Source organism: Lates calcarifer, linkage group LG23 (genome assembly GCF_001640805.2).
Source record: "Lates calcarifer isolate ASB-BC8 linkage group LG23, TLL_Latcal_v3, whole genome shotgun sequence".
Classification (NCBI taxonomy): Eukaryota; Metazoa; Chordata; class Actinopteri; family Centropomidae; genus Lates; species Lates calcarifer.
The window spans coordinates 14,488,685-14,509,992 of record NC_066855.1 but is presented as its reverse complement, the minus strand read 5'-3'; the positions used below and the strand labels follow the sequence as shown (position 1 = coordinate 14,509,992).

At 38.3% G+C, this 21,308-nt stretch overlaps 2 protein-coding genes across 2 annotated transcripts in view; both read right to left on the bottom strand.

Annotated features, from left to right (window-relative positions):
• Window positions 1–785: 785 nt before the first annotated feature.
• On the bottom strand, window positions 786–7,717 carry LOC108894814 (B-cell antigen receptor complex-associated protein beta chain). The gene is made up of 5 exons (XM_018693428.2): window positions 7,551–7,717; window positions 6,000–6,314; window positions 5,755–5,873; window positions 3,221–3,274; window positions 786–2,581 (listed from the first exon to the last, which is right to left on the bottom strand). The coding sequence occupies exons 1-5, from the start codon at window positions 7,600–7,602 to the stop codon at window positions 2,492–2,494; spliced, it is 630 nt and encodes a 209-aa protein (XP_018548944.1). The 5' UTR covers window positions 7,603–7,717; the 3' UTR covers window positions 786–2,491.
• A 4,326-nt stretch (window positions 7,718–12,043) lies between these two features.
• Window positions 12,044–21,308, bottom strand: part of LOC108894819 (sodium channel protein type 4 subunit alpha A-like) — a 24,095-nt gene continuing 14,830 nt past the window's right edge. The window contains 13 exon segments of the mRNA XM_051066581.1: window positions 12,044–15,704; window positions 15,823–16,093; window positions 16,321–16,425; window positions 16,523–16,660; window positions 17,323–17,376; window positions 17,460–17,741; window positions 17,983–18,105; window positions 18,227–18,400; window positions 18,519–18,673; window positions 18,766–18,898; window positions 19,053–19,094; window positions 20,148–20,198; window positions 20,200–20,622. Coding sequence (XP_050922538.1) covers window positions 14,407–15,704; window positions 15,823–16,093; window positions 16,321–16,425; window positions 16,523–16,660; window positions 17,323–17,376; window positions 17,460–17,741; window positions 17,983–18,105; window positions 18,227–18,400; window positions 18,519–18,673; window positions 18,766–18,898; window positions 19,053–19,094; window positions 20,148–20,198; window positions 20,200–20,622 — 3,249 coding nt within the window. The 3' untranslated portion in view covers window positions 12,044–14,406.

The window sequence follows — 21,308 nt, the reverse complement described above, 5'->3', positions numbered from 1 at the left end:
AACAATGGATATGATTGTTGATCATTATCCTCCTTTATAATGTCACACATTTCTGATTCAGAAATGCAGCTATACAGTAATTACATGTATCTTTTGTATTTTTCCCGGAAACCTTCGCTCCTGTGTAAGTGTCAGGGTGGATTAACAGCCTCACCTGTTCCCTTACATTTCAAACTGAATGCATCAGCACTCTCTGACTGATTTCTCTTCCTCCACATCCTGTTGACTGAAAGAGTCAGTTGTGTTTTTTTAAACATGATTTTTGATCTTTGATTCATTTAGACTGGGAGCCACAGCCACAAGAAGAAGAACAAGAAGCTGCACATGTATTTCAAGAGACTGTCAGGCCACGTCCTAGAACGAATGGTAAGTCTATCTATCTATCTATCTATCTATCTATCTAGCGATGTTTCTAATGATAATATTGTGTGTGTGTGTGTGTGTGTAGGGCCACAGTGCTGAATCCTGGGAGCTGATCAGGAAGAAAATCAAAACCCATCTAATGAGAGCTCACCAGCTGGTTTCATCTCTGCTCACCATCAACTAACCTGTCAGACCAAGAATCTCCTCATTCATTTGCTAAGTGATTGAGCTATTTATTTATTATTTTATTTATTTATTTATCTATTTATAGCTTATTTATGTACTTTGTTTTCTCTTGCATTTATTAATTTGTTGATTGGATGATCTGCTATATAAAGCATAGAGCATTAAAAATGTTATTTTATCTTGAACATGACATGTTTAACTGACAATAAAAATAAGACTTTCTCCTATAAATGGAATGTGTTTATGGTTTTTAATCGGTTACACAAATTTAACAAAAAACAAACAAAACATCCAATTTAATATAACCGAACAACAAGAACAAACTGGGCCTTATTAACACCAAATTTGTGTGACATCTTCTCACAACAGTTTGTCATAAACTCATTCTTACACCTCCTGTAGGTACAAGATAAAACGGACGTTAAACAGTCAAGTTAGAAAAGTCACTATGAAATTATATACAACACAATTTATGTTTAAAAAAAACCCTGGAAGCACCAAAAATGTCAGCTGAAACTTCAGCTGTTGCCATGTAATTATTTACATTTCAGTGGACTTCAAATAACATCAGATTAATTTAATAAAGTCAGTGGTGGAAAGTAAGTACATTTACTCCAATACTGCATTGTATAGTACAATTCTGCACTACTTGAGTATTTCCATTTGATGCTACTTTATAATTCCACTCTACTACATTTCAAAGGGAAATATTGTACTTTCAGCACCACTTTATCTATTTGACAGTTTTATTCACTCGTTACCTTAAAGATGAAGATTTTACACAACGGATAACATAACAAGCATTTAAATATGACACATCGTTAAAGATTAAATCAGTGGTTTCCAACCTAACAAAAAGCAGTGTGTATTTTGGGTCACATTTCAGATGTTTAACAAATACTTTTCATTTCAATATGGGTTCAAAGATACAATACGTCAGTAAAAGTCAAAGACTAGAGAAAAAGTCCAAAAACTGAAGACAGATTTGTGGATCAAAACTTTGTTTGTCTGCTTTCCTTTCCATTAATCATCTAACAATCCCTCAAATTGAGCTGGCATCCCTGTATATAAAGTAGTCCAAACTAGCTCCACCTGCAGCAGCTACAACAGTAACATGCTGCTAACACACTGATGCTTCAGTATTAATCATCTAATGATGTCGTATGTAATAATATAATCAGTCAGAAAGATCAAACCAGTACTTTTACTTTAAGCGCATTTTGCTGTTATTACTTTTGTACCATTATTTAAGTAGGATTGTTCATACAGGACTTTTGGTTGGAATGGAGTATTTTTACATTGTTGTATTGGTTCTTTTACTTAAGTAAAGGATCTGAATACTTTTTCCACCACTGAATACATAAATAGCACAAAATAAACAACACATTAAGTACTGTGCAAAAGTTTTAGGCCTTTCAGAACATCATAGAGTCAGTCTGAGATTACATGAAGAGACAGCAGTCACTGAGACAGCCTGAATCCACAGAGGAACTGAGGCAGCTTCTCCAAGATGCTGGAACAAACTACCTAAGTACAGGTGTACTGAGGAGGACTGGAGCTGTTTTAAAAGGAAAAGGGAGGTGGTGGGAGGGGTATAATACGAAATACTGATCTGATTTAGGTGTTTTCTGTTTGCTGTACTGTGCATGAGGTTAACTGATGAATAAAAAAATAATCATGGGATTATTTTTGACAGCACCCTCACTTTACCTTTAGTGCCTAAAACTTTTGCACAGTACTGTATATCACGCATTTAAGAATAAGTATACTGCTGCACATTTACAAACAAGCTAGAAATGGCACATCTCCATCTCCATAGCGAGCCCATTAAGGACCCAATGTACTATGTACAAAGTAAAACTTGTAATTATGAACGTATAATCAGTACTTATTGTGAAACTGCTGAGGTGGCGAAGTGAAAAGTAGTTCAGTGATGCCCGTTTCACTCCCATGGGGCCTCTGCTCCTTCAGCCTGGGCGTACACAGTAAGTTCCTCATACAGACCTCCGCCACATGTCTCAATCGCCAAACCCTGAGAGAGGGAGACAAGCCAGTTTTAGTCATGCTACATGTGTACGTTTGTGTCCTGTGTGGCTTTGATGATTCCTACACATGTATTTACTCAACAATGTGATGTAAAGTTGTAAAGTACGCCAGAGCTTTAATTTGCATAGCCACTGCTTCAGACATGACTCAAAGATAAAGTTGTGCAGCTGCTAAATGTCACAGTGTTTGTTTTCTTGTACAGCCGTGTAAAGCACCCTGAGATACAGTTTTTGTATAGAAGATGCAGCATAAAAACTATTTTCTATGATTTTTGCAACAAGACTGAAGCAATAAAATCTATTTCCAACCCAGAAATGCTAATTCCCAAAGTTAACGTTTCGTTATTCCTATAAAAAAATCAAATAAAAGTTCAGAGGAACTTCCAGATAGCCTACTGTGTATAGTATGTTCATACATGAAAAAACATGAGGTTTGCATAGAATGAAGAAGAAAATACAATTGTGGTTAAGAGCTCAGTGGTGCGAGGACACTGTGTCCTGTTTGTTTCTTGCTTGCACTTTTTCATGTAAAAGACACACAGCTGCAATGTGTGTTAACAGTGACATGTCTTCTTTAATTCTCATGTCTTTGATGATTATTACTGTAAGGTAGACATTTGGCAAACCTCATAGATGTGATCAGTTTCAGGCTCCTCATAGATGCTGTCACTCTTTTCCCACTGATAAAAAAAAGAAAGAAGAAATGTAAAAATGAAAAGAGAAAATGAAAGAGAAAAATGAATGCTGTTAAAGCATTAGCACCAGCTACTGACAACTCTGTAAATAATACACAAAAAAATGAACAAATATACCAGTAAACACACAAAAAAATCGTGACTCCGCCATTGGAGGTGCTTTAAGTACTGCAAAACAAAAGTTAGGCAAAAAATGGTGTTAACATTGTTCTTATTGTAAAGAATACAAAGAGTCAGCACTTGATGCTAGAGCCTTCATACCCCATGTATTTAGAAGAATTAAAATAATAATTACTACGACCCTCATTAAACATGAAAGTTCAGCCATGTTTCAGTGCAATGTCCACGGTTCAACTTTGTTGCATGTCATGATCATACAGTGAGGTGGAAGACATAATAATAAATTCCTGCAGCGTGGGTGAAACTGGCTTCTTTATATTGTATTTTCTCCTACATGAGGTAAAACAGGTGAGCTATAAATACAGTTTACCTAAAAACAATCTGGATTTTTGAATTTTATGAGTATTTTAAAGCTATTCATCAAGTCAATGTTGAACATTCACTGTGTCTGTCCTCTGAAATGAAATGACTGACTTGCTTTCTCCATATAAATGTTGACTTTTCCCCTCTTCTTACTATAAATTTACACAGTATGAATAAAGCTCTGGACACCTTTTCCCAGTTATTTACAGTTAACATTTCACTGTAAATCGCAGGCTGTCTGATGAAGTGTTATCTTGGTTCATCAGTCTAATCTAGACTAGCTAGCCTTTGCTTCAAACTGTATTGAAAAATGACTATAAGGTGTATAATTTTAGGTTATAAAAACACCTGTTACAACAGTGAACTCTTGCACCAGAGGCCCACAGATAAAAACTGTTGGAAGTAAAAAAAAAAAAAAAAAAAAAAAAAGAAAGATGAAAAAGTGCTTCAACACTTGTGGCTAATGTTATTAAGCAACAGTTGACACCCTGCTGGAGCACTGCATTAATGGTGGCTGGTGGTTTCGATGTGAAAAAAGGACTTTAGGAACTTGGAACTAAATTGTACCATTGCCATCTTTCATCTTAAACTGCCCTTATATAAGTTATGCAAAGTACTAAATGTTAAATAAGGTTCATACTGGTTTACACACTGTTCCTGTCAATGTGTGTTTCACCTTACCTACAGTACTATGCAAAAGTTTTAGGCCTTTCAGATGTTTTTACTCTTATCCTTCATCAGTACCATCAGGGAGGTGTCTGTCCCAGATTAAATCTGCAGCAGGACAATGACTCCAAACACACCATCTTCATCATAAAGATCTCAACATCACAGAGTCAGTCTGAGATTACATGAAGAGACAGCAGTCACTGAGACAGCCTGAATCCACAGAGGAACTGAGGCAGCTTCTCCAAGATGCTGGAACAAACTACCTAAGTACAGGTGTACTGAGGAGGACTGGAGCTGTTTTAAAGGCGGGTTTTAGTGCCTTAAACTTCTGCACAGTACTGTAAATCTGAACCAAACTTGAGCCCTAACCAACCACTTATCTTACGAAATGCTTAACCTAACACTAACCCTAACCCTGATCTCTGCCCCTCATAGTCACAACCTTGCATAAGCCCTAACCCCAATCCTGGAAGGAGGGCACTACAAGAAACATCCTTTTAAAAGGAGAGAACTATAACATCAGAAAATTCCTGCAGTCAAATGTCTTTTTTTTTGACCAACAGTCCAAAACCCAAAGACAGTCTATTCAAGCCTAGTATCTCCAAATGACATAAAGATAAATGGCACGTAAGGAGCTAGGGAAATACATAAAAATGACACTCAAAATGTCCTGAAAGTGGTGTGCCATTTATATACAATCTCATGAGTTCATGTTATCTACAGTTTACTATCATATATAATGGAGAAAAGCTCCAAATCACCACATTTGAGAATTAAAAAAATAAAAACTAAAAAAATGATTATCAAGATAGTTGCAGATTCATCTTCTGTTGCAACTCTACTCAATCTACAGTTTACCTAAAAACAATCTGGATTTTTGATGAGTATTTTAAAGCTATTCATCAAGTCAAAATGTTGAATATTCACTGTGTCTGTCCTCTGAAATGAGATGATTGACTTGCTTTCTACATTTTATAAAGCAGTAAAGTGGCTATATTTGGGTTGCCTTGATCTCTGGAAACTTATCAAAGATAACCTGATAAATTGAAAATATCATAGACAGATCAATAAAAATATCGGTTAGCTGGAGCCCTACTGAAAACCCAAGCACACAAACCACTACCCAAATTAAATTATTGGCCTGTTGTCATGTACTTCATGTACTTCTTCCTTGATGTTTAATTTATTGTGACACAGTGAATATGAAAATTGTTATTCACAATCTCTGCTCTACTTTATCTAGAGCTATACTAAACATACCAGCATAGTTTGGTAAAGCACATATTTGGTGTTTTGTTCATTGTGTTCCTCACCAGTTTTTGTTTGCGTAGCATTATAGCAGCAATACACACAGCCAACAGAAGAGCCTGGAAGATGATGAGACCGTCTTTCATATTGGTCCTGTACTGTGCCGTTAAAGGGTCAATGGACCCTGTGAGAGGAAAGATGGGCGTCAGCTGTGTGTTGTCAAAAAGTAAACTGGTACAGATTTCTAACATAACAAGGCATTGTGTGTTTATAGGTCTGACTGAGACGGTATGTTGTCCCAGATACTTACGGATAACTATAAGTTGAGTTCCAGGTCCCCATGTATTGTTGAACTTGCAGAAGTACACTCCACTGTCCTCTACTTGTGTTTTATATATGTAGAGAGAGGCGTTTTGGGTGTAATTAATGTTTTGAAGTTTAATCCTTTCTCCCTTTACCTCTGCAATGTTGTGCCTCATGTGTGTATCAGCTTTGTACCAGTCCACAGTCACTGGCTGGGACCGGAAGGGTTGATTTATGGAACAGTGTATTCCCGCCATGCGGTTGGTTTTTAAACCATAGAACCGGGGCTTCTGGATGATCTGCAATTCAGTGTGTTTGGCCGCTGAACAGAGAAAAGAAGATAAAGGGAAATTGTGACACAGTTACGACAGCAGTTACTTAAAATCTATTTAGATGAAACATATATGAAGGTAATTCAGCTGTATTTTCTCCCTGGAGTGCTGGCCTAAGAAGAGCTATATACTTTAATAGATGTGGGTGGGATAGAAAATTACCATGTCCAGAGTTCTACTTAAACAGAGATGCACTTAAAGTAAATAGTAAGGTAAAATATGATGTAATGGTTGATAGAGTAACACAGAACATTGACATTTTTAGTTAATATTTATGTTCAGGGCTACATGCTCGAATCCAAATGTCATATGTACTCAACTGATGTCTGTGTTAGAGCTGTATGCAAAGACTTACGTGTTTCCAATTTATATGTGATTAAAAAAAAAGAAAAAAAGAAATTCACTTAATTATTCATTCATGAGAGCCCATTTCCATCCACGTGATGAAAAAAAATACTGTAAGTAATATTTTTAAAAAAGGAAAAAAATAATGACTTGGTATTAGATTCTCATTATTTTGAGAAACTGAGTCAATATTATGAGAAAGTTTCTCATTATTCTGAGCTAAGTTATTTTTTGAGATTTTCTTTTTTTTCAACACATTGGCAGAAATGGGCCTCCATAATTTAGTCTATAAAATGCAAGAAAATTGTGAAAGAAAAAGTTGGCAGTGCTCAGGGTGACTTGTTTTGTATGACCAACAGGAAAAAAATCCCAAACACTTTAAATTTACAAGGATATAAAAACAGAGAAAAGCAGAAAAGTTCTGCTCACAGAGGAAAAGCTATTGATGATGAAAATAATTGTTAACTGTAGCCCTAGAATTGACATGGTGGAGAATAACAACTGATGCATATAGAATATATATCAAAATAACCTAAGACAGCATCAATTAATCAACAAGACAATAATTTTATACAGTCTTCGTCTCAGAAAACAACTTCCTCTTTCCCCCCCAGATGGCCAGGAAGTAATGGTACCCTGGTCTCAAAAATAACATGCAAAACATTTGCATGCAGTGTAGCTGTGGTTAAACAGACATAAAACTACAATTAAACTACTGTGTAAAGCATTATGAAATGTTGTGGATAATTATACTGCTGTAAAAAACATTCTGCATTTTACTGATGTTAATATTTACTACCAAGACTATAACTAACGTTTGCATCATTTCATTATTCATTATTCAGTTGCTGATTAAATAAATCGTAAGAGTTTTCATTTACCTGAGAGATTGATCAAAGCGAGGGCGCAGCATCCAGCCAGCAACCAGCGCATGATGACATGCAGAAGAAAAATATTTCAAATGCTGATGTCCACACGTGTCTAAATCGCTCTGCAGTCATGAAAATGTTGTGAAGAGGGAGAAGAAGTGTCTGCAGCAGTGGGTGTGTTGTCTGTTATTACGCATGTTTTCACGCCAGGCAAATAAGGGGAAGAGCTCTGTAACACTGAACCAAAATTACTCTGAACAGCCCACACTTTTACCCTAAAAACATGTAGAATTTCATTCACACTGGTTCCATTTTTAGGGACAAATGAAACAGCGTGGTAAAGCTGAACATCAGGGGGTTTCAAAGATCATTTAGGAAGAATTTTGAGACAATTTGTAGGATAACAACATTGATGTGATACCAAATTATCACCAGGTCTAGGACTTGGTATTGTTAGACATGTTTTGATACTTGAGCCAAAACAATATCTGAGTTTCAGTATCGATACCACAACTGATTCCATTAGATTTCCTATTTTCTACAAAACACTTTTTATTTACATTTAAGAGAACCTGAAGTTCTCAAAACTCTCAATATTGCTGAAACACAAGCCGCCTGACAAGAATGTGGTCTAAATAAGACAGTGTAAAACTAGCAAAATTATTATTCAAAATCAGGACATATCTGATCAGAGAAAGAGAAAAGGTTACCAGACATTCAATGCCAGAATTCATTGCTCTACTTGACCATTTTGCTGTGTCTGTCTAACCAACACATTTTGGTCTGTATCAAAGCTTTTAGAGTAGGGAGAACAGCTTCTATGTGGGAAATAAAACAAAATAATGAAAATGCCTATTGTCGCGCTCTCGTTAATGGATCCGTAAATGTGGAAAAAGAGGAAATTTGAATTGGTATGACAGAAAGAGTCATTTGGACACATTGTTCACAAACTGATTTTTGTTGTGACAAACCTCTTCGCCCTTCCGCAAAGTTCAGGTCTGTTTAAATCTGCTGTCATAGAAAAGGAGTACATTGTTGTGTTTTGGTAGGGGACATAGTTTTCTTATTTTAATTTCACAAATTTGTTTGATATTTGATATTTTCATGATTGAAATTTAGTCAGGACAGCCATGTCCAGTTGGTTATTGTTAGTATCGACTTCACAGATACTGTTTAGTTTAACACACGAAGAAGTACACAAGCAGTATATGGACTATTGTTTTGTGTGTGTATGTGCATTGAGCCTGAAGTAGCTGACTAGATCTTGTGCATTTGAGTGTAAAAAGATGGGTTTTTGTTTGAGCTGTAGACCTGTAGTCATTCTTGTTTGTCTTTGACACGGGAGGGATGGTTGGGTCATCTGGGCTGAGGCATACGGATTCTGGCAGCTGGTCATAAAAATACAAAAAGTCTGAGTGGATTTGCTTGTCTCAACAACATTGATACCTATTCTGCACAGTCCATGTTCTGAGGTGCCCCTGTGATAGTGTGTCCTAGCGCCACCATTAATTTTTGTAAGTGAAGCATCTCAACAAATACGGGATGGATTGTCATTAACTTTGGCACAGACATTTATGTCTGCATCATGATTAGCTGTAATAACTTTCATGATCCTCTGACTACATTTAGCACCATTATCGGGTCGAAACGTTGTCAAAAACTGTCATTGTGAGCAGCCACACAGAGCTGGTAGCATGGCTGAGGACTCTTAGTTTTGTTATGCAACATCCACATGCAGTCAAGAGTGAAGCTTTCAGGTCAGCCAAGCAGATCACATTTCCCTAATTGTCAAAGCAAATATGCTGAACGTCTCACGCCACCAGCCCAGTTTTTATCTACTGTATGGAGTTTAGTAAGTTTTCACAGTGTGTGAGCAGGAGATAAACTGATGCACCCAACAGCAGTTCAATGCTGACAGGAAACATGGTGCCTTAGTCAAAAAATAATGCTAATGAAGGTGACTCAGAAAACCTCTCAAGCTTAGGGCTGACATTATTTCATTTTTAATCTTTTAATTTTTTGTAAGCACTGGTGGCAATGGCTGCAAACACAAAATTATCAAACACTGCAGTCAAAGTGTGTATTATTATTTGTAGAGCTCCAACAATTAGTCAACAGACAAAAAATTGACAACTACTTTGACAATAGATTAATCTTTCTAATCGATTTTGAAGACAAAATGTCAAACATTTTATGGTTCCAGCTAAAATGTGAAGATGTGCTGCTTTTCATTGTCTTTTTATACTGTTGGATGGACAAAACAACACAATAAAAATGTCATCTGGGACTCTTGGAAACTATGACATTTTTCACTGTTTTCTAATGTTCTATAGACCAAATATTGAGAAAATAATCAGCTGACAATGAAAATAGCCTTCAGCTGCAGCCCTACTTATTTGTGGGTCCCCTGGTGAAAACTGTTGCAGGTCAGTTGTTCTGTCAGGCAGCAAAACCAGAAATCACCAACACACATTTGCAGAGCAACTCTACAGTTGCGCCCACATCCCTTTAAGACAGTAAAAGGCCAAGGCATAGCATGCATCCACAAAAATATGGAAATTAATCAGACGCTTTGTAAGAGGAACTACTTATTTAATTTGAGGACACTTGCGCAAATAGCAACTGGGTAAGCCAGCTGTGAACTGCAGTGTATAGAGCAGAAATCAGTGATCAGACCTATTGATACTTCAATGTATAGACACCTTTTTTCAGGTAAGAACTGCAAAACCACCAGTAAACTCCCAGTCAGACACTTTGCAGTCTGTGCATACAATTTACATATAGTATACACACAGTTGGCTACCTAGGACCTAGGTAAAACTGATGCAGACAAAAGCCCTGCTATAAGTTGTTCCTCCATGAAGGCCATAGTGTTGTTTGATTTAACTGACTGATAATTTCAGAAAGTGTAGTGTGAGGTGCTGCTGAGCTGTATTGTGTTATACAGAGAGGTGTTTCTGTTGTTCAGCCTACCTTCACTGATAAACACGGGGTAGATACAGGTCTCCACAATCTGCCAGTCCATTCAGCCTCTCTGGTCTCTCTGGGCTCCTCCAGGTTTCCAAACATTGAGCTGAATAAGCTCTGCAGGCATAACAGGGATTATCAAAAACAGCATAAAGTTGGTGCACACCTCACTGACTGTAGAAGTCACAGCTAAACGATCCAGCATTATTTACACATCCAGCCGCTAGGGAGCAACGTTAGCTTTCATTTGAAGTCGTGTTTTTGGCCACCTGGCAAACATAAGTCCAATAATCACTCTCGTTTAACTCTATTTTACCAACTCTCAGGGTAAATGTTTGGCTACTCAGCTGCTAAATACTCCATTTTGTTCACCACCAGCTAGTCTCTGTCTGTCTGCTATTTGCTACTTCTTTTCTTCACTGGAAACAGCTGCCTCCTGTGACATAAAACGACAATAAGAGAATGAACAGTGGGCTGACACTCACTATAAAGCTCTGTAAAGACGACCGGAGCAGCAAGGCAGGGTGAAATTATATCTTTGCTGTTGTGGTTATATAAACACGAGTTTCCGAGAGAAGTTATATGGCGGCTCTGAGCTGTTAAAAAACGTACGTCAGTCGTTGCGTCGACGTAACGTTGCGTCTAGGTAACAATAGCCGTGGTTCTTACCCCCTTATGTTACTTCTTTTCTTTGTTTCCAGGTGCTTATGATCTTTTATGTGTTTTTTTAGTATGTTGTAAACGAGGTTTCTACCTAAAACTTAAAAGTAAAATAAACTTTGAATTAATGAAAAAAATATATATATATATTGCTCCATGAAATGAAATTCACCTTTCAGTAGGATTCAGTTTTTTTGTTCACAAGTTGGATAAAAGTATCATAATGACATGACACACATCCACGAATATACTATGTCACACAAATGCGCCTATACATCAATAGCTGTTACCACCATGTACTTTAAATATACTTTTTATGCTGACAAAGTTTTTACTTTTTCATGGTGGAGTAATGATAAATACAAAGACATGTACTCTGCTAATACACATCTTTAAAATGATTTTGTTGATAACTCTGTAGGTTAATAATTTTGTTTTGAACACCATCATTTGACACAGTCATTGTAGAATATTGGTTATAGCCGCTTTAAAGGTTTACATCTCTATTTATTTAGATTTACATAGGAATGGCCTGAGGACCACAGTTAGGGTTGGGAAGTCTAAGTATTGAGAAGCAGACACATTAGACACAAACACATTACTGATTCTAGTCAGATTTGTCAACAAGAAAAATACGGAATATTGCCAGCTTCTTCCTTCAAAATGATTTGACATTTTACACATTTTACACAGTTTCTACACCCTCGATAGCCTTCCAATTTCACAAGTCTACTCTCAAGTGTAAAAATAAAACGTGATAAATGGAGAGTTTATCAGAAGTGTAGCCTGTTCATTGTACAACCACCAGAGGGCCTCAGCGTACTAGTGTAGTGTCACAGGAAACATAAAACAACGACTGACAATATAAGTTCACAGTCTAATTTGTCCCTACAAGAAGTACTTTATTCTAACAATATAGTTACAATTTTTACAATAACAAAATGATATAAATATACAATACAGAAGGAAAAGAGAAAAAAATGTATATACAAGCAACACTGACTGTGGGTGTACTAGTAAAGCTCCTTGTATGGCTTTCCCTCCATTAGAAATGTAAACAAAAGGAGGGTACTGTCTTGTGAATATGATTATACCAGCATGGGAGGCTACAGCTAAGTGGTGCAGCAGTATGTCAATCTGAAATAGGATTGCTGCAGGTCACATTACAGACTTCTGACAGGAATAACTGCCAAGCTGCGGCAGCAGGATAAGACAAAGAGACCCCTCATAGAGGAAACATTGGTGATTTTTGTTTTTCCTCCAGGGTTGATGTTGAAACAGTGCTCACATTACATATGAACAAGAGAAGAGACAATCTTCTATCGTCTACTGTAAAAAAAAAACAAAACAAACAGAAAACTGTAAAAGTGCTTATGTTATTCATGTATATATTCAGAGTAAGACATTTTAAATTCAGTTAAGACTTACACAACAGCAAGTGAAGCGACCTTTCTATGTGAGGACAGACTTGATATGTTAATATGTAAATAGGTGTGGTTATCTACACATCAACAACTGGAGTATTTTTATTTAACTTCAGAGTGATGTATTTAACTAAACCAACACTCAGCTGTGTGTGCTGCGTTTCAGAAATTCAGATTCATTTAAGATCATGTCAGAAGACCAACTCTGCACTTGATCCAACCTGAGGCAAAAACTTCATTTAAAATGTACAGCAAGTACCATAGTACTTATATTATTGATAGAATTATTGCTATTTAATCGAGACATATAGAAAACAGCTGAAATGAACAGGGAGCTTTACGTAATTCTGTTATGCAACCATGTTAATGTAAACATCACATGTTAAGTTTGGAGTCACAGCCGCTGTTTAAACCTGAATACTTGATATGGAAAACCACCAAAAGGAAACAAGTGACTAATTTCTTTGAGTTCTGAGATTGTCTGATAACTGAGGGGGAAAAACATTGGAAAAGTAGACAAAACATTTATAAGACATGCATATATCAGTGATGAAATCATCTTAGAAAACAGGAAGGTCTCTCAGTCTTACACAGTCAACTGCTCTAACTTGACCTGGAAGGGATATAAATAGTGCAATATAAACTGGGCAGAGACAGATGTTAACTGCATTAGCTGGCCCATGTTATTGTTAACTAATAATGACTAACACAGATCAGGATTTCACTGGTAGACTGGGACAAATCTGATCTAGATATGCTCTCGTTTTTTTGGCTAATAATTTACATATATACAAAACTAATTCCACCATAGAAAACCATTTAGTGTCTAATTGAAAGAATTAGCATGTAGAGCCCACACATGATGAGATTCCACATAAAAGTGACTTAAAGTGAGCAGGAAAAGGAAGTTGTTCTGTTTAATTTTTCATCAATGAAAATAAATGAGGTGATTCAGAGCTGCGCTAATGGCACAATGTCAGTGTGGCTCTTACAATTAGGTAGTGTTAATTATAATGTTGCATTCACATCATATCAGAGGAAGCAAAATGAACATAAATAAAATGTAAAACATAAAATCCTACTAAAGGATAATTCAGGTTTTGTCACATAATGTTCAAGTTGCTCTTTGGTTGGAAACTGGGTCACATGGTTTGGTTTTCTGGTAACAACCACACCAAAAGCAAAGTTATTACTGAGCTAAATGAAGATAGATATCTAGATATCTGTCACATCACAGACTCTGGTCCACAGTGATGTTTCACTCTACAACAACAAATACTAGGATGTTTTTTATTGGCTGACAGTGAGTGTAATCATATCTGTGTCCTAAATTTGGAGATGTCAGTTTAAGTACAATTCACTCTACAATTAAACAACAACAAAAAAAAAACATTACAGAAAAGAAGGGTGAAATGGGAAAAGACGACTGGTAACTGATTATTTGAGCATATTCATTTTTGTCAGTTATTTGTCATGTATTGTGATACTGATTTTTATTTTTTTATTTTAAGTTATTTACCTGTTCTTCCCATTCAGCACTAACAGTGTTTTTATTTGCTGATGTCAATATGGTTATTATCTAAGAAAGCCATGTGCTCCAGTTCCACTTTAAACCCAAAAAGACACTTAAATGTTGCATGAAAAAACAGGGACTGTCTGTTAAATTTTATTATCAAAAAACATTCATTAGCACTGTGTAACCTCCTCTACATCTAATGTGGAAAATTCTGCATCATTAGTGAGACTTAACTAACAGTACTCCCTTGACTGGTAAAAAAAAACAAGAGGGGGAGGACATCGTTATTTTGTGCTGTTTGTTATACAATTGACTCTCTCAGGTTAGCCTGTAGGGTCAAGAGGTGTTGGTTGGGGGCAGAATGTAGTAAAACCTCATTAGTAATTTCTACGGGTACAACCATGATGTTTGGCTCAGGGGGTTCTGGACCACACTGGGCCCCTGGGTAATGTGACAATGTCTCAGGATTAGGAAGCTCTTGGCTTGCTAGAGTCTCTAAAGCAGCCCGCTCCATCTCCTCTGCCAGGTCCACATTGCTCCCGTAGAGCACTCCCATCCTTCGTGCGAGCAGCCCCTCTATTTCAGGTGGGTCCTCACTGTCCTTTCTATCCACCCTCTTAGAGCGGTGCATAAAAGCGGCGTGGCGTACGCAGCGTTTCAGTAGGTGCTTGCGATAAGCCCTCTGAATGACCACAGCAGCCCTCTGCTCTTCTTTGTGGCGTACGGTCGTGGTAATTGGCGCAAAGGAGTCTGAGGTGGGGTTGTTCAGGATGAACTTAGCCTCGATGCTCTCCCGCATTGCTGCCATCTCCACTGTGTCTCCCAAAACCATCTGCGTGACAGCCAACAAGACATCCAGGCAGTGGATCCTGTCCCCGATGACCAGGGGCAGATCCATTTCAATTAGGCGAAGCCGATTGGGCTTGGCAACCCTCAACGGTTCCTGCAAGGTATCACAAAAATCTGAGAGCTGGCTATACTCAATGAACTGAGTTCCGTCTAAGTCGAACTTCTCCCACGTTTCATTAAACATCTCAAAGTCTTCTTCACAGAGCGCATCGCTACTCTCCTCCTGCGCCACATTGAAATTCTCTAAGATGATGGCGATGTACATGTTGACCACCACTAAGAATGAGATGATGATGTAGCTGCAGAAGAACATCATGCCCATACCAGGGCTGCCACAGTTACCCTTTACATCTGTGCCTGGGTTCTCAAAGTCTGGATCACAGTCTGGAGGGTCCCTGTTCAGCATTGGAAGTAAAAGTCCGTCCCAGCCTGCTGACGTTGTGATCTCGAACAAGCAGATAATGCTACCACCAAAAGTCTCAAAGTTAAACATGTCATCGATTCCAGCCTCCTTTTTGACATAGGCAAAGTTTGACATGGCAAATATGGAGAAGATGAACATGATGAGGAAGAGCAGGAGACCAATATTGAATAGCGCAGGAAGTGACATCATTAGAGCGAAGAGAAGTGTCCGAATGCCCTTTGCTCCTTTAATAAGACGCAGAATCCTGCCTATTCTGGCCAGTCTGATCACTCTGAACAGAGTTGGTGACACAAAGTACTTCTCAATCAGGTCTGAGAGCATTGTACCTGAAAGAAAATGAGATAAACTACAATCAGAGACAATGTATGAAAATCTATTGTCTGTTTTAATATCAATATCTTGCAGCATCTGAGCAATGTAATTGCTTGTAATGTATTTACCCACCAGCTATTGATAAGATGACCACAACAAAATCAAAAATGTTCCATCCATTGGTGAAGAAGTATTGTCGCAGGGCAAAGAGCTTCAACACACACTCTCCGGTGAAGACAACAATGAAAGCCACGTTTACTTTAAAGAGAAAATCCTCCTTCTCCGCGCTCTGATCATCTGTCTCCACCATCATGGTCACCATATTGAGGCAGATGAGCACCATGATGAAGATGTCAAAGAACTGCTGACTGATGAAGTCAAACACCATGCCCTGGATTAGGTTCTGCAGGTCAAAGGGAGAGAGGGGAGAGGTTGGGAAATACAAATCCAATAGGGTCATTTGGCCTGTTCACACCAGCAGTGTGTAGAAAAGGTCAGCAAAGGGGTCACTGATGACATCGCCCTGCCACGCATGCCAAGCTGATGTGTAATTACTTTGGTTCATACTTTTCAACATCAAACAATGTAGATAATAATAAATAATTACTGAGTTGTAAATGAGCAACATACTGTTGGACGTGGAATTGGCTTCTGTGGCTTCTTGGAACCAAGTTTCTTCATGGCATCGTAGTATTTTTTTTGTTCCTCAGTCATGAATATGTCTTTATCTCCAAAGTGCAGACACAACACACAAACACAATACTAAGATTATTATAGGTATTTAAATTAAGTGACATTTTATATAGGTGCTACTTCTTAGTGTGGTACTTATCTTTTTCTTTTGTTGGTTGAAATTGTCAATAATGACGCCAATGAAGAGGTTGAGTGTAAAGAAAGAGCCAAAGATGATGAAGATGACAAAGTACATGTACATGTAGAGGTTGATCTCATAGGACGGTTGCTCCTCTATCTAAAAGGAATAAAACATTTAAATCAATAGAAAAGTTTTTTCTCTCTGACTAAGCAGTTAAGTATATCAAGTAGGAAAGATGATTGTGAGATTGTGAGTGGGGAAGACATGGGATAAAATGTTAAACTGGAATTTGATACCAGCCAGGAGGGGCACTTGTTGATCCAGAGACAGGGACTTGCTTTACCATCACCATCTGTCACATACTGTATAAATTGCATATATATTCAACTAAGTTAAAGTGTATGATGGTGTAGAAAGGGAGAGGGAAATATACAGTATGAGGGGACTTATATTTGGTTACTGATATTATTTTTGTATATCCAAGAAAAAACGTACTTAGCATGCAAGCAAGAAAAGTGAAAGAAGAAAAAAAAAAAATGAAATGTAAGTTTTTGAATATTGGTTATTATTGGTTGTTGTGAAAAGACATTATACAATAAATCTAAATTTGGAGCAGTACCATTTGAGAGAGAGGGGCTGATATTTGAAAAGTAGTGCAAAGTCAACTCTGAGTTTTAAATATTAAGTCATATTGTAACACTGCAAAAACAAAGTTTACATGAACAAAGAATAACAGAATAAGGTTGTGTGGTGAGAGCTAAAATGAAGGCTACTGTATATGTAATGTTTCAGTACTGGAACTGACTGTAACTAATTACCTCTCTTGAGTCAACAGCAGCATACATGATGTCCATCCAACCTTTAAAAGTTGCCTGTTAATACAGAGAACATTGTCTCAGAAAGTGTTTAATTGCATAAAACCACTTTTGCTTCTTTACCCAACAGCACCACTCACCACTTGAAGCAGGGACAGGTAGCCTTTTCCAACATTATCATAGTTGACTTTGACATTAACCCAGCGCGCCTCCTGTGTGGCTTCTTTGATGGCCATGCAGTCACTCCTGTTGTTGACCACGGTGAGGGGGAAAAGCTCCTCCGTAGTGGTGTTGATGCAGCGGTAGAACTTGCCGGCAAACAGGTTGACTCCCATGATGCTGAAGATGAGCCAGAAGATCAAACACACCAGAAGCACGTTGAAGATGGAGGGAATCGCTCCGACAAGAGCATTCACCACCACCTGCCCAACACAGAGGACTTTGTTAGATACATATAGAATAATTAGGATTGAGCAACAGACATGGTATGAGTCAATGCATTGTTCAGTCATTACTCTTACCTTAGTCAGCTCTGTTAAAGCAGCCACGATGTAAGCATGCATACAACAAACATAACAGGGAGAAGCTGGTCATATTAGCACAATAATCAACGTTAGCCATGCACATCACTCAAATGTTAGGCATCAGTGGTTAGAAACTTACCCTCATCCCTTCAAATCTTGACAATGCTCGGAGAGGCCTAAGTGCCCTGAGGGTTCTGAGGGATTTGATTGGTCCAAGGTCAGAGTAGCCCAACCAGTTGGCAACTAAACTAATCAGGGAAATCTGGGGCAGAATCAAAACATTTCCTATTCAAGTGTTACCAAAGACTTTATCTGATATAAAACAGGTTTGTATGTATGTTCTGTTGAAGGTTTCAGCACTGAAACAAGACGTCAAAACTTACATCCACGATGAAAAAGTCTAACCAGCACCAGGCGTTGGTGAAGTAGGTCTTGAAGCCATATGCCACCCATTTAAGGAGCATCTCGATGACAAAGATGTAGGTGAAAACTTTGTCAGCATATTCCAGAATAATTTTGATGGTTCGGCGTCTTTCTATGTATATGTCCTCAAAGGCCTGCCAAAAGACGACATTCGACACCTAGATACACGTCCTAACAGTATACCTAAAGTATCTTAACGCCATCATAAACAATCAACATTTCTAAATTTGTTGCACTGATGACAGCACTCACCAGAGCTCCACTGCTGAGCAGGATCATAAAGATTATGAAGGTTTCAAACCAATCATGCTCCACAATGGTGAAGCAAGTCCTGCGGAGGTTCCACCATTTCTTGCCGTCACCTTGTGTGATGTCCACAGTCAGACACGGCCAGCGCCTCACACAGTCTGAGGAGAGAGGAAAGGTTTGGGATTACTCCAGAAGATGACAGATTACAATGGCATGAACAGTTTGATTCTGTTTTACAGGTAGTCCATACTGTCAGTGAAGCAAGCCTCTGGGTCCACTGGGTCTGGCTCTTCCTCTTCAACTTCTTCTGGTTCAGGCTCTGGTGGTTGATAGTCCACTGTGCTGCACACTGAAGAATTGCCATCACTCAACGCACCAATCAGCTGGTCAAGAATTGCAAGAGCAGATGAGTTACAAAGTCACCATGTAAAATATGCACACAACTAATTTTTTCCCCTCATTTATTTTGAGCAGAATGGTAACTAATGTCATGATATGAGCCAAAATAATTATACGTAAGTCTGAAGAGTTACTCACTTTGATATCTCTTGGCATACTACATTCATCTCCTGAGTTTTTCTGAAACAGAGCAATAGAGAATGAACTGTAGTAGGCATATCCTGCACACATGTTTAATTCCCCAAAAATATTTCTCTGTGAAGTGCTCTTGTGTGTGCATGTTCAAACTACTTGATTGACATGTCCCTCACTAAACTGCTAGCCTTCCTTTACCTATTAGGGTAGGACAATTTACACCATTATAGTACCATTTGTATTAATACATGGACTTTGGTGACTTCATGTGAGATCACCTGTGTAGGTGTGCAGGACCTTTAAGCAGTGAAAGCTTAAAGGTCCCCCTCATCCACACAGGTATTTTCACTTATTATTTCATTTTTTCAGGTTAAAGCTGGGCAACCCTTTGCCCGAAATTATGTGAGGTTATCAAACTACATGCACTAAGAAGAATGATAAAGGAGAGGTCTAAGTTTTCCTGTCCTAATAGCTGCAACAAAACTAAACAGTGAATAAGGGAAATGTCACTCAGCACAGTCTGACTAATCATGCACATTAAGTATTAATACCTGTGTAGGGTGTTGCAGCTGCACACCCACAGTACTTTGATTGCAAACTAAACAAACTAAAAGATAATTAATAGTCTGAAAACCTCTCACTTCAGACTTGGCTCTGTACAAGTCTATCACATTCACAACATAATAATAATGATAAAACTAGCTTATTACATTGCATTGGATCATCCCCTGTCCCATACTCTGCAAAGGTGTGAAGAGAAGCATGGGTAATTATGGGCTTAATTTATGTATGATGGTCATGGTCAATCTAACTTTTAGTTTGTCTGATGTTGGATACCATTCTGCTTGTGCCAGTGTCAAGAAGGTGAAATACTCTGTGTATTACTACTCTGTAATTTTATCCTAATTGGTTGAGCATCTGCGTGCAAATTTCAGCGTGCTAACGTGATGAGATGGTCGACAAAGTATCAAAGTCATGGAGCCAGTTAGAGAGGTCAGAAAACCCAATTTGAGACTGATATTGATGTAAAAGTGATGTGATGACATGTTTGAAATACAGTAGACAGATCGATAGATCAACAGATCGATAGATTCTTACTGTGTTCTGTTCGTTATTTTTTTCATCTAAAATCTGAGAGTCATTAGGCATTGTCAGCATCATCTTCATCATCTTCATCATCCTCGCCCAGGTTTTCAAAGTCTGACTCTCCCTGGGCAATTGGCACATTGAGACTGAGCTCCCCGTCCACAATAAATCCAGAGGGTCGGCCTTCAACCAAACAATTGGCTATCCCGTCTGCCATTTTGAAATTTGGACCAGTGTCCAAGTGGTTCATTTCAATTTCCTCCATTTTGGGATCCACGTCGTTCACTGGACCGTCCTCAGGCTCCTTGGGTTTTCTGCGAAGAATCTGCAGGACCATCCGAACGATGAACGCCTTGAACCAGTCGATGCCCCGTGTGATCCTGCCGATGGCAATCTGGAGGTTGTTCATCTCACCATCATCATCTCCTGCTGAGAGGTTGTCTCCACTGAAGGAGCTGAGCAGCAAGGCCAGGAAGAGGTTCAACACCTGAGGAACAAGACGTGAAGGAGTGATGAGGGGAGTGAACAATGCACAATTATAACAATCTAATCTTGTACCTTGCATATAATATGCAGATACATTAACTTTTTCAGTTCATATCTTATCAGTGGATGAGAATTAAATCCCATGCAAATCTGCAAATTTATAGTGACTGATCGCTGCGTGTGCCGACATTGCTGAACTAAACACAGACGTCTGGACAAGCTCAAATACACATCACCTATCAAACTGGTCGTGTGATGGCGCATCAGTAAATATTATGTCGTCTGCCTCCTGTTGCAGACATAGCTATCTTTAGTTTCTTAAACCTGTTAGTCAGTTTCTCGGTTCCTATTTCCCAGGTTTAGCGGGAGATCATGGTTACAAGGGCCGGTGGCAGGCTGATCTCTGTCATTCCAGTGTGGGAGCTGCGAATCAGTGAAGAGGGGTGAGGGGAGAGGATGAGCTGCACACAACACAAGCCAGACAGTGGAGGTTATAGTGTTTTCAGTCTTACTGATGCATAACATGTGCTCCCACATTCTCAGAAATATTTCTCAGGTAATTTCCCTATTTTGAATTTAGTTTTCTTTAGAGCATTTCTAGTCAACCTGATGACAAAGTTTGGTCTTTAAGGGATAGTTTGACATTTTGAGAAATAGTCACCTGGTCTTTTTCTTGTTTGATGAGAA